Below are 14,458 nucleotides of genomic sequence, written 5' to 3' on the forward strand. Positions count from 1 at the left end.
TAATTCCATAACTTTTAACACACCTTGTACTGACGATGGCTTGATTCGAAAGAAAGCTTTACCACAAAGGATTATTACTTGTAAAGCGAGAATTTACTTGACCAATAGAAATTTAGAAGAGCGATAAACAACTCATGCGAATTGAACCTACGTTGACCTTCGGTTAATAACAACTAACATTTCACTTGTTGATAACCTCGGTTACTCGATATGAGTAACCGGAAGTACGATGCTGATAATGCGTTAAACTATCGTAATTTCACCATCGTACTGTTGCGTTTTCATCATCGTAGTTTCGTGATTTCGCGTTTTCAACATCGTAGTATCGTACTGTCGTGTTTTCATCATCGTACTGTCGCGTTTTCATCATCGTACTATCGCGTTTTCATTATCGTTCTATCGCGTTTTCATCATCGTGCTGTCACGTTTTCATCATCGTACTGTCGTGTTTTCATCATCATTTACGATCTGCCATTATCGTATATGCACGATCATAATAACGACCAACTTAATGACAATTACAAAGGCGTTTAAGAAACGTCTCGTAAACTCTCCAATCGTTTAATAAAAAAAACTAACGATAGCGCAGCGTTCAAGCGAATGACACATCCTAAAACAAACAACATGAAACCGACATTTTGTCACATGGAGGGTATATTTTTCTATGCGCATGCGCACCGGAAGGCGATGGTACGATGATGAAAACACGACAGTACGATGATGAAAACGCGATAGTACGATGATGAAAACACGACAGTACGATGATGAAAACGCGACAGTACGATAATGAAAACACGATTGTTTATCGCATTATCATCATCGTACTGTCGTCTTATCGCGTTTTCGTATCGTACTGTCGCGTTTTCATCATCGTACTGTCGCGTTTTCACCATCGTAGTTTCGTGATTTCGCTTTTTCATCATTGCACTATCGAGTTTCGCGTTTTAGATCATCACATTCATAGGCGATGGTCCTAACGGCATTCCGTAGAACATGGCTCTCAGCTGGCGCAGGGTTCCATGAATCTTTTCTTCCACTAGCTGAGAAACTGGTGTAGTAACTTGCTGTAGTTGACATTTGAAATGACACATTTTTATAAACAAATTGTACAAATCTTGATCTCAGTATTGTTTTATGTTTTAAATAAAGACGCAGCTCTAACTTATTAATGAGTTATCGAACGCTTGTTTGTAGATTTTAAATCATAGATAACCTTCCGAAAAATTTAATGGTTGTTTATGAATAAATTTTTAGAAAAGACCAGAACAATCTTGTTATCAATAATCTATCACACAGTCAAATGAATAGGAACTTGGAACTATTAGTAACAGTACAAAAACGTTTGCCATCAATTAACCCTATTGAGAAAGATTGTGTGTTTTTGGGATTCTTAATAGTGAGATTAAAAAGTGCACAATGGAATTGTGATCAGAGATGGAGTGATTTTCCTTAAACCATGTTGGGCAGAATTAATCATATACTTATCTGAACATTTTGTAAATCGCCTGTTGCATTATTTCCGAGGAGCTGGAACAAGGATTTGTTTACATAACGCGATTTATTATAAATTACAACTTCAAGAGTTTTCATGAAAATTGAGCAGGCGATTTAATCAATCTTTCTTGTTTTTCTTCACTATTTTCAAATTAATCTTACAGATTGCAAATCGCAAACATTTTCATTGCTTTTTTTATTAACAAAATCGTACTCTTTTTCATCAGTCGACTTGTATTTCAATTCAGATCTAGTTACATTTTTTGACAGTATTTGCTGTAAATAGTGACATGTTTAAAGACAATAATGCGTGGCCGCTCGAAAAACGGGGATCTATGTCTTGTTTTCCAAATAAGTAGGCTATTCATAAGATGAGCTGAGCATATAAATATTCTACTTTAAAAAGTCTTTGTTTATACGTATCTTTGCCTATGCCTTTATCTTTCCCAAATCTACCATTTCAAATAAATGCAAAATCGCTTTTCAGCGTCAATTTATCCAATAATACAATAAAAAATACAGGGACAAGCCCAGTAGTCCATCTATTCAAAATATAATCCCTGTTATAGGTCATAAGACAAGGGCCGAAATAACAATGAAATATAGATACAAACACATTAACGTCACATACACAAATGGAAACACCAAACCATGTCAAGAGGTCGTAAGTCTATTTTTTTATTTTCAAAGTTGAATAAATCTAGCCTTATGAAAATGTTTAGTGTGTTTACGGATGATATTTCCTTGATCACAGGAGCCTGTCTATTCTAAGGCGCACCTTCGCCAGTTGGCTGACCGGTAGCGGGAGGTTTCGCACTGTGTACTGGTAGGGCGCGTGCTCGGTTGACTATTCAATAAGGCGAGCTATTGCCCCGCTTTCCAGTTGCGGCGCTCAATAAGAGGCGGCCGGTGCCCCCGCTGGACCGGAATTAGGTGCTGAAACAGGTTAAAATTACATTAAAACCTACTTTCTTTAAATGCTCGACGGAGGCCTTTCCGGGCTTCCTGAATTAAAAATATTTATTTGGTGTAGTCTGTAGTTCTGCTCGTAGTTGACCCTTTCAACCTATATTCGTTTTTCATGATTATAACATTGATGGATGACATAAGCAAAAACTAGCCCATGATGTTGTCTACAAACTTGATTAAATTGTCTTTTACCAAACCGGTAGGCAGATACGACGATGAAATCTTCCTCGTTCAGTTTCAGGTTCTGGACAAGAGCGCGTCAATACAAGCTATGCAAACTTTTTGCCCAGCACTTTCGGCTAGCCATCTTTTTTCATATTTGATTCTCGTTGACGAGTCTCAAAGATCAGTGTATTTTACTCGACTGTATATGTACATGCATGTTCTACACTGTTTAATTTGCAGTGGGCAAATTTCAAGGAAAGTTAGTTTCTAAGTATGACATTCAAATTTTCGTAACTCGTTGCTTTTTAATTTCAATGTAAACAGAAGTGTTACCTTTGGTTAGTAATGCCTAGATATATCGTGTCGTTTGCGCTAGAGCTCGGGGCTCTAGGTTTCTGGGATGGCATCTGTTCAGACACGTTGAAATAGAGCTTAGCTCGTTTCTAGGCAGTTCCTTCCGCCGCGAGTGGAAGCCGCCGTCGCTTAAGGTTTAATACTTTTTCGTACATGATGCTTGGTACATTGGATGGCTGTTAAGGCTTTGAAAGTGTTGTATTGAACAAGTTTTTAAATTAGAAAATTATCAATTGCCACTTTGAAAACATGCTATTTATTAAAATATGATAATACGCCAAGTGCCGGGGCCATAATGCGGTGCATTTTGCCAGACTATTTGGCTCATTTACCTACCTTCATCCCGCTACTTGGCTTATTTTTGAATTGTCGAATATTATCCGCGCCATTTTTTTTTCAATTTGAGCACCGACACTTTAGCCACGCCATTTGGCGCATTGTCGCATTTTCACACTTTCGCATCGAAAACACAAAATGAGAGCATCCCAACGGTACTATAGACACTTTGCTGCATTAACGGATCAAGTTTCAAGAGGAATCCCTTTAAATGACGTCATACACCTACCCTACCTCGTTTAAAACGAACGAAGGGAGGGTAGTAATATCATAAGTGTACACAACCTTACTTGATATTTCTTAATGTTACTATTTATCTTATTTTGGCCTTACAAGTTTACCTGTTATTTAACAAGTAATTGAAATATGATCGCGTAAAATGATGTCACTATAGCAGTTTGTGCTGATATATCAGATCATATTAAGGGTCAAATATTTTGCGTCCGTACATATGAGCCGTATCGCGCGATTTTGGGCCTTCGGACATAATTATTACAAATGAAATAATCATTAATAAAAAATGCCCAAAATAATGATTTTTCTATGTAAATCAATTTCTTCCTGACTTCTTTCTTTTTAAGGTTTGTCATTGGTGAATCATTTTCTCGATAATTTATGACCATTGATTTACTCATGTTTCCATAGCAACCATGGATTTCGTCCCGACATATTTTTACTGGATTGATAGTCTGTGTTTAAAACGGCCAAATGTATTAAACATACAAAAATGATTCATTATTTTTATCTTAATTTATGTTCCTTAAAGATTCTGTGATAAGAAAATAATTATAAGCTAGTTGTAATATTGATACATTATTTTTGCACGACATTTGAATAATGCACTTTCATTACGACGTCATTTGAATGACGTCAAATTTAGTATTCAAAATGCGCAATACATGATCTCACTTGTAAACACTGAACTTACGCAATTTACGTGATATCAACATGAAATTTTCAGAATATCTTTCTGAAATTACATGGCATTCAAATACCTTAAAACATTGTAATAGCAAAAATATGTCCGAAGGGCCAAAATCCCGCGACGCGGCTCATATATCATATATATCCATTCACGTTGATATTTCAACAGATTCATATTTAAGTGCATAGCACTTCATTTTCTATCATGTAAAGCGGTATATTTTTAAAAGAAATCATGTGACCTCTTTACAATCTTATATAAGATATACTAAAGTAATATATTTTGGAATAATGACGAATATGTATATGATGTATAAATTGATCTTGTGACATTTATCTATTGTTAGAATATTCGGAAAATGTTAAATTTTACCCACTATAACTTTAGCGATGATAATGAAGCTGTCTATTGCAGCTGTGTTTTTGCGTATCACATTACCACGATGTTTTTATATGGGACATCTGATACAAAAATACACCATCAAAATGATATAAATGAAAACATTTAGTAAAAACCCTTATAGACGGAGTGTGGAATGTTTACATTAAGATTCAACATCACTATAATTGGAATATCGTATGATTTTATCATGGATGCCTGTATGCCGAAAGTCTAATGATAACGCATTAGTTTTTTTTTCATAATAGATACCTGTTTGTTAACTCCAAGTATTCACATGAGCGGTTAGTTTGGGTATTTTTAAGGCATGGAGCAGCAATACCGTCCCCTGTATTCCCTCCTACGAGATGGTCGCGTAACATTTCCATGCATCGTGACAAAGCAGCATGCGGGTGAGGCAGAGAAACAACTGCTTCTCAAGTCAAGGAGCACCAAACGGCTGAGGCTTGTGCGTGCAAGAGCCATTCACCGCAGCAATGGTACGTTCAAAAACTTTACATTAAGAATAATGTTGCTTAACTGTGTTTGTGATATATGCATACGATACATCTTATTATGGCAATGCTCTTAAAACTGGTAAAAGCGTTTTTGAAACAGGCATAAAATTCGTGTAAATCCACCACAACAAGCTCATGTGACCTTTTCATAGTGTAGTCATTAAGGAATTTGCTGAAGACAGCTAAATATCTGCACAACGATAAAATACAGTTATTTTGCAGATGATAAGCAATCAACGTATACTCAAAACGACTTTTTCTTTCCGCTGGAATATCACGGTCTAATCGTTGAGAAAAGAAAGCAGTATTCGTGCATAACAGAGGTAAGTGAATGGTTTACATTTCGCAAAGCTTGTATACATGCATGATGAAAAGATCAAATACAAATGTATTCTGAACTGCAAACCCATCAAGTAATAGTTTAGTTGATACTACTCATGTTCGCTCGATTGTGACAAGCTTATCCCGCTTGAGTCCGTTTCCTAAATAGAAACCATTACTGGTGTCCATCTGAAGATGTCACAAGAATAAACGCCTGCTGGGGATCGAACCCACATTCCTTTGGTGGGAGTCGGACACATATAACAGAAGACTTCTTTTACCCTCACGATTTCTCATCATGGGAATTAAAAGTCAAATTGACAATCAACAAGAGAAGTGTTGGCAACCGTGTTAACATATGTATTGTAGCTGATACTATTAGTTATGAGTTACATAGTTACATTTGTTGGCTATGAAGCTTAACTCTGTAGTTTTCATATTATCAGAGATTAGTATTAATTTATGCATTTTGTATCATGACACGATTGGGGTCACCTTAGCTACGTTTGTGCAATGATTTTGTTTTCATTCAGATCAAGCATGACAAAGTTAGGGAAATATATCTGGAGGATGATGCCGAGCTACTGAACACAGACGGAGATATGTCTTATTTCATGCCGAAGACAACGGAATTCAAACGCACCGAGTTTGTCCGGAATCAGACAGACATGGAAATGTGGCTAACTGATGAAAGCGATAATACTTATGTTGTTAAGGAGAAAACTCCTCTTTTCTTCTCCTCGCTTGTTCCTGTTCAGCCGATTTCAATCAAAGATTTTCTGGCATCCTGTAAATCACTTCCAGCAGACGTTTCGTTTGACGAAATCGCTTTTATTGACGTCGCTTCTCATGACAAATATGAAGAGTTTCGGCGGCTTTTTTCATGTGAGATTAGAATTATTGGTATAGAAGAGCGTGACGTCTTTGTTGCTTGGGAACATCAGAGAAGGGATATTTTTTCAATTTCTCTTATCCCAGATTCTCTTGCACATCGCATACTTGTGAAAGAAATAATTTTCGACACATCAGAAGAAAAGGAAGATCATATTGGCAAACAATTTCAGAACTGCTATTTCGAGAACGTAGTATCTTCGAAGTTGTATCTCGTCAACGTTGACGATACAACCGAATCAAGCATAACCGTTACTGTTTTGCAAGACAAAGATGACGATATGAAACATCCCATTGGTGAGCCAGAACGCAAATCAGCTTTACCGGAAACGCGAGCTACCTCAAATGGTTATGCGATTGGATGTATAGCCAGTGGCTCATCAGATACAGAGGAAAGCCCAGCGGAGTGCAAGGACTTGACCCGGCAAACGTATAGAAACGAAAGTGAAACAATTGACAACCTGCAGCACACGTATGCAACTGTTTCTCGGAAAAACGTTGATACATTAAAACAAAGCTTGCCTCACAGAGGAAATCCTTTGTACGGTGAAAAAGAAACATTCGAGCTAGAATCTCCTTACGTGAATATCACGGTGAGCAAACCAATCAAATCTGTCGTTTCAACTGATTGTTCGGCGTATGAAACATACAGTATACCACCAAAGCGCTGCTCAGAAGAAACGCTTGAGTATGAAAACTGTTAAAGCTTTGTTTCACGTCAACAATTGTCATCACGAATTATATGTAAATATATACCTATGCCGTATGTTATATTTGCTTGACATTTAATGTATTCATATGTGTATCTCATAATAACACTTATTCTGATTTTCGCGTACATTACTATATATAATAATTTGGTTTCTGAAATGTACTGCTTGTTGAACAATGATCATATGAAGTGTAATTATAAATGATATATTCAGTTTCATTATACAGTGCGATGCATTGCGCTGACCGTGTTTTGTGATAGATGTTGATGATAACGTAGTTTGCAATCAGAGCTGGTGAATAAGTTTTTGTTGTTTTTCAATCTTGCGCAACCAAACAGACCGATATGTTCCTAATGGCTTTCAAAAGAGTAGCCTTATTTCGTCTATGCCATTTTGTTTTTGAAATGGAAAGAAATAATTCCAGTGTTTGGTACCAAAGTTTACTAAAAACACATACTCAGTATTACTCACTTGGTTTAAACTAAATTGTATGTTCAAGGCACACCCCTTTGTGGTTCACCGCTTTAAATATGAACCAATCAAACGTTTTATTTGATCTTGGTTTAGACACTGTACTATGAAAACAGAAAACAACACTCTATGTGTTTATTATGTGGGTCACAATCAATCTTACACAGCTACGCCGAACTCATAATCATCTCCGACCCCTTCCGCCACTGATGTTTTTTGGATATGATACCCCAAATTTGTACCATGTCTTCCTTAATGGGTTAATTATTTTGATAACTTGTCAGTTATCGTATATACCTTGTAATAATATATGTGCGGTTAAATTACAAGTTTACAACGCAATTGAAATATGCGTTTATTCTGATTGCGCGATAAACCTCAAAATAGGATACACAACAATAACTTCCCCCACCGGTTATTACGGTCATACCAAACTTCCGCTTTGGGCTCGTTTTGTATAACTTCAATTACTCGGGAAGTAACTATCACGTAGCATATACCGTATCAGGAAGCAGCTGCTTAAGATTTTATTGTGTCGTAAGCATCATATTTCAAAGTTGAAATAGTCCAAGTCACAGAATTGACAGATGCGTCGCAGAATCACGATTGCAAATCGGCTATCACGGGGAAGATTATTTCTTGTTAAGCTCCTTCACCCGGTTTAAGTAATTTTAGTTATTTACCCTTTCGAACTGTATTAGAACCGTTCTAATATTGTATATCTGAATGCTCAACGCTATATAAAAAATATATTAGATAACACTGTGACCTTGGACATCTCATAATTATTTGTCACGAATTGTTCAATTCCGTTGTTAATGTATTTTGACTCGCGACGATGTCTCCATCTATAATGTCGGTATTAAAAAAAAGCTGAATAACAGGTAACACTTGTGGGTTCTCCCGGTGGTTGTGCCAATCGAGTTTCCCTGGTAGCATATAGATTAGCACATACATGTCATGTTTAAGTGGTCAAAGATGTATAATGTTGAAGTAAACACATACTGAAATAGAAAAGCAGCTCCGCAACAATTTGCACGTATTTCACTGCTGTCATTGTGCTATTGAAGGTTCCATATTCATAACATTGTTTAAACGAACTTAGGTCAACAACGATTGTCTATTATTCTTAAAATGAACAAGGAAACTTTTATACTACATGCATTAAGGCTATGGTCACAAGTTTCGCAGCGGTTATATATATGAAGTAAAATAAACGATAAACAGGAAGAAAATATCGCGATTACAGACTTTAAACTCAAGATGTTGATAATTATCACTTTGCACGGACACAGCTATTGTATTGTATTACATAACTTAAGATCATTAAGTCATATGATAGTTTCAGAAAATATATTATTGGCAAAAATCATATTCGTATCTCAAGCATATTTGGATGTAATAGTGAATCAAACTTTCGAAACAACGTTAAAGAGAACAGAACATTATTTTGAAATACTAGTAGTTATTTTTGAAATGCATAGCATGAAAAAAAAACTTGCATCATTTCTCCACAATGAGAAAAGCAAATTCCCTAATGTGGTTACTCTGAAAACAGAAACATCGAAATCAAAAAAGTTCACAGTGTTTCTTGAGTCACGGCATCCGAGAAAGCTAAAATTTGCAAAAATAGAAGTATTGGATGTAACGAAAAATGAAGACTCAAAGGGTGAGTACCATTAATTTTGTATAATATGATTTGCTATTAAAATGAGTATTTTTGTGCTCTTACGGGAAGCATAAATAACCGATAAATGGATGGTTAATATACCTGGCAAATGTATACTAGGTTAAAATAATGTACACATATCAATTGTTATATTTTTGCGACACCATGCATGTTCCTTATTTAAAATGATAATAATTTTGTATTTTAGATCCATCAGTCGAGGTGTTGCGAAATACATTACATGGCCGAAGCTTCCTGTTTCCAGTTGACTTCCCTTGTAATGTGACACCAATAAACAGGTCGTTCAGACGGCAATCTTACTCTTCAATATCCGAGGTAACTATTTGAACCCGGATAGAGCTCTACATTAAGTAGAATCATGACATTTCATATAAACGTTTCTTTCTAAAGCGAATATGAATGCACCAGATTGTTACTTAGCCAATCACTAACTGCGGGTGTCCTGTTTATACTCTCTCGTCGGGATACGACCATTAACGTTTAGGCTGTAACCGCACCATCACCGCGCCATCACCCAATGTCCAAAGTTGTTTTTCGAGTCATTGGATAATTCGGGTTTGTATTTGCAACCAGGGGTAGTATTCAATAACAGCCTTAATTGAATCTTAGAACGATGTAGCTAATCGGATTGCTCGATATAAATAACGGACCAATACCTTGAATTCAGTCAATGGTGTATGACTTGACTTAAGTTGTATATTGTATACCACCCCCGGGATTAGGCCCTTGGTGATATTAACATTCCTATCACTTTTCATAGGATAGGACATAGGGTGTATGAGTACATTCGTTATATTTTTGCAGTTATAAAACGATATTGTGTTAAATAAATAGCACGTATGTTATATTTGAAAATTATAGTGGGTTATTTGCTGTAGGTGTGTGACTGCATTCCTAACGTGCTTCTCCTAGAAGACGATGCGGAACTCCCGAACGTAACAGAAGACGCATCAACCTTTCGTCCGAAGGGCACTCGTTTAAGCGTTATTGACGTTCGCCGTGACGATAAAATGATAAAAATGATGTTAAGTGATGAACAGAATGACAAATTTCTCGTTAAAGAGAACAATCCTCTTCTTTTCACCGCAGTTTTGCCGACAAGGAAACTCAAACTGGAGGAATTTCTCAAAACATCGCGATTACCGCGTTTGGTAGTTTTCGACGCCATTCCTCCTGAACGTATTGTAACAGATGATGCAAATAGCGTTGCACTAATCAAGGCAGCCTTCAATGGAACAGTCAGAATCAAGGAAATTGTGGAACAAGATCTGATAATTGGCTGGGTCAAGGATGTGAAAAAATCAAAACATGCCTACAAATTGCTTATAATACCGGCTTCTTTAGCAACTAACATTGTGTGTTCCGAAGTCAAAGGGCCGGTAGAGGGAGACAAAGAAAAACTGATACTTTCGCATTTTAGTCTGTGCTCTTTCGAGAAATTGATACAAAATCGGTTATTTTTACTGAATCCAGACATGAAAACATTAACTGATATTAACCTAACGATCAACGCGTTCAACCCCAACTTGCAGGCCGATCCTGTCCGTTATCCTGAAATAGGGAAAATGGAAACTAGGCAAGCACATAGTAAGGAAATGGGTCTCGACGACAAGACCGAAGCGGGCAGTGACAGTACAACTGAGCAATGGAAGCAAGGGCAACATGCTGACGAAAAAGGTATCGACGAAACGATCAAAGCGGGTAGGGACAATACAACTGAGCAATCGAAGCAAGGTCCACATGCTGACGAAAAAGGTATCGACGAAACGATCAAAGCGGGTAGGGACAATACAACTGAGCAATCGAAGCAAGGGCCACATGCTGACGAAAAAGGTATCGACGAAACAATCAAAGCGGGTAGGGACAATACAACTGAGCAATCGAAGCAAGGGCCACATGCTGACGAAAGCTCAACTTTACTGGATGATGTTCTGAATGGGTGCACTTGGCAGGTCAAAGAAAAGTTAGATGTAATATGTGGAAACACGAGAATACCAAGTTATCACGAGCAAAGTAACATCATGTCCGCTACAGATGCGTTGGGATCGGAAGACGGGGGGGGTGAACGTGTAAATGTACAAACCGTCCTTGCAGGGGAACAACAATGATATGATATTACATGTAAACGTTACTTTTACTTTTAAAAGCGCTCGGTATGAATGAACGTGATTGTAACTTCGTCAATCACAAACGCGTTTCCGTTTGCAACCAATTTAGGTCCTTGGTTATATGATCATTTAGTTATGAAACCTTCTTGTGTAAAATAAATAACATGTATTTAATTTTTATTTTTATGTTTGTGTTATTTACTGCAAGTTGGTTATTGCATTCCTAACGTACTTCTCCTAGAAGACGATGAGGAACTTCCGAACATAGCAGAACACGCATCAACCTTTTGTCCGAAGGGTACTCTTTTAAGTGTTTAAAAATGATAAAAATGACGTTAGGTGACTAAGAGAATGCACGATTTCTCGTCAAAGAGAACAACCCCCTTCTTTTCACCGCTGTTTTAATGGCAAGGAATGAACTAAAATATGACACATTGCTAGGCAAATACTCAAAATATGAAGTGATTGGGACACATTTTTAAAATATATTATGCCATATCATAAAAAACTGTCCATACCATAGATTTGAATAAGAAGGATACAGCTATTAAGATCACTAGGTAAAGGGGAATAAGGACTTTAAAAGAAGCTACGTCAAATCTGATATGGTTCAATCCATTTTTTAACATTCTGTTTTTCACGTAAGCGCCTTTACGTCAATGATATGACACTATGACATGTACGTGAAGTTAGCGGCCTAGCGGCCTTAGCGGCCTAGCGGCGTGAAGTTAGCGGCCTAGCGGCGTGAAGTTAGCGGCGATGTTTAACATTGTTTCCAAGAAGTCGATCAAGCGATCCAGCGGCCTAGCGGCGTGAAGTTAGCGGCCTAGCAACCTAGCGGCCTAATATGATATCTTATTTCAAGTATGAATACATGCCTTTTTTTCTTAATCAATAATACATTAACTGTTTTTATGCACAAAATATCAATTTGGTAAGGTTAATTGTGATGAACTAAATTCTAGACTCCAGAAATTGTTGATTGTCAATACTCTTCATCTGACATTCTTGATTCTGTCAATATTCGAAGCGTCTTTTACCTTCGTCATGAGTTCATGGGTTATGCGTATAAATAAAATGTTTTTCCGCGCCTCTACCTTTATTTTATTGAAAGGGAAGAGGGTGGAAAAGAGTATGGAAAGAGGGCGGAAAAGAGAAGGGGAAGAAAGAGAGGACAGAGAGGGGGAGAAAAAGAGGAGATGGGGAGGAGAGAAAGAGGGGGAAAAGAGGAGGGAAAGAAGGTGGAAACGCGAAGGGAGAGAAAGAGAGGAGAGAAAGAGAAGGGGCGAAATACGGGGAAAGAGAAGGAGAAGAAAGAGAGGAGAGAAAGGGGGGGGGGAGAGGAGATAAAGGGAAGGAGAAAATAAGGGGGAAAGATTGAGAGAAGAGAATGGGGAGGGGAGGAATAAGGGGAAAGAGAGGATAGAAAAGGGAGAGAGATATAAGTTGGAAGGGAATTGAGAGAGAGGAGAAAGAGAAGAAGCGGAAGTAGAGAGGTTGAAAGCACATAAGAAAGTTTTAGATTTAAGATGAAAAGAGGGGGATGTAGTGTAAGCGGAAGATAAAGTGTGGCGGAGAGAGGCAAAGATAAGAAAGTAATCAAGATTTGATTGATCTCGAAACATGGGCGACCACATACACATGTACGATAGTGGCTCATAGAGCCAGAAGGAAAGACAGAAGAGAGGAGACAGATCTTGTACCATGCACGACCACACGTACGAGCGGTGGCTCTGAGAGCCAGGCTCGAGAACCAGCACCGCTAGTTCCCGTACAAATTCATCCAAGATTTGAAACCCTGGGATTTTATTATAATACCAAACTTTAAGGTTTAAATGGCAGATTTATATTACATTTCTGTGGAAATGTTATTTGTATAAATTCATACAGTGGTACGAAAAAAACACCACATGTTATAATATTATATTTTAAGAGCTTTAAACTGGAATGACATTTTTTTCAAAAATAAGTACATTGCCTTATTTTAGCTATTTAGTATTATTTTTATGAATTCCGTTAATTGCTTATTCAGTCTATTTATATTATTATTAAATATTCTATAAATATGTGTATTATTATAACAACAATGATATATAGTAACGCCTTTGGCCATCACAATAAAAGGTGCGAAAATATGGCCATGAATGAAAATATTACTGTACGTTGTATACTGACAGAAAATAATAGATTAACACTTGAAATATGTAGAGTTCTGAAACATTGCCGTATACAGTGCGACATGGAGGCACCACGCCGCCGCATACCGTATGAGGCAGACATATCACTGCATTTAGGTCGGGTAACGGTGCCCCGCATAAAGCACCATTTGAAATACTTAAACACCGTATAAAGATGTTCGTTTTTTTATTATTGACTGTTTTGATCAAATAGTTGATAAAGTTTTGGGCAAATATTGATACAAACATGAAGGAAATGAAAATGAAATATAGTAGCCGAGAAACTTAACAATTATTTTGCTTAGCCTAATGCAAAAATGCATCATAACAGGAAAAAGAAAACTATATTTGTATAGAAATGCCTAAGTTTATTATGATTCGAAATATGAAGGTAAAATTGTGACTTTTATTTCACTTCATATCTAGCAGTCTCTATAACATAAACTAGATGTGTAAAACTCCGGCCATTCCTGTATACAATCCTACCTTGCAAAAGGTTACCAGGCTCGTTGAGCCTGAATTTCGTGATGATCTAGCCGTGCAAGACTTCGGTGGCAACCCTGGATAAGCACGGCTTCATCGTTTTCGCAGGTGAATCATGGCTACCTCATTAAAAGTCATTATCGTAGGTGAATCATGGCTTCCTCGTGATCGTAGGTGAATCACGGCTTCCCCGGCTTTCTCGTTATTGTAGGTGAAGTGTGCCAAAGATTTGGGAAGAACCTGGGTTCTTCAAATCACTAGAGTGAACCAGTAAGCATTTTCTCGAATGTGCTCATCTTTTTCCAAAAACTTGCGATCTGCCCCCGGAAAACAATAACAATACCTTGATCGACCATATCACGGTATCAGATGAGAATTACACGAAAGAGAACGGTATAAAATCGTTGTTTTGAAGAATAAAATGCATTGAGTGAGTCGGTAAGCCTATAACAAAGTGTGTTGTTT

The 14,458-nt window shown here is 37.3% G+C and overlaps 2 protein-coding genes across 3 annotated transcripts; both read left to right on the plus strand.

Annotated features, from left to right (window-relative positions):
* The first annotated feature begins 4,434 nt into the window (after window positions 1-4,434).
* On the plus strand, window positions 4,435-7,366 carry LOC128214469 (uncharacterized). 2 transcript variants are annotated; one of them, XM_052920960.1, is made up of 4 exons: window positions 4,435-4,449; window positions 4,948-5,121; window positions 5,362-5,462; window positions 5,994-7,366. In XM_052920960.1, exons 2-4 carry the CDS (start codon window positions 4,950-4,952, stop codon window positions 7,053-7,055), a joined length of 1,335 nt encoding a protein of 444 aa, XP_052776920.1. In that variant the 5' UTR covers window positions 4,435-4,449; window positions 4,948-4,949; the 3' UTR covers window positions 7,056-7,366. The 2 variants fall into 2 exon arrangements, with proteins under 2 accessions (XP_052776920.1, XP_052776919.1); XM_052920959.1 differs by lacking the exon at window positions 4,435-4,449 and adding an exon at window positions 4,453-4,515.
* A 1,421-nt stretch (window positions 7,367-8,787) lies between these two features.
* On the plus strand, window positions 8,788-11,513 carry LOC128213034 (uncharacterized). The gene is made up of 3 exons (XM_052918515.1): window positions 8,788-9,204; window positions 9,413-9,540; window positions 10,104-11,513. The coding sequence occupies exons 1-3, from the start codon at window positions 8,799-8,801 to the stop codon at window positions 11,331-11,333; spliced, it is 1,764 nt and encodes a 587-aa protein (XP_052774475.1). The 5' UTR covers window positions 8,788-8,798; the 3' UTR covers window positions 11,334-11,513.
* Window positions 11,514-14,458: the final 2,945 nt, after the last annotated feature.

This window comes from Mya arenaria, chromosome 13, assembly GCF_026914265.1.
Source record: "Mya arenaria isolate MELC-2E11 chromosome 13, ASM2691426v1".
In the NCBI taxonomy this organism is placed as follows: Eukaryota; Metazoa; Mollusca; class Bivalvia; order Myida; family Myidae; genus Mya; species Mya arenaria.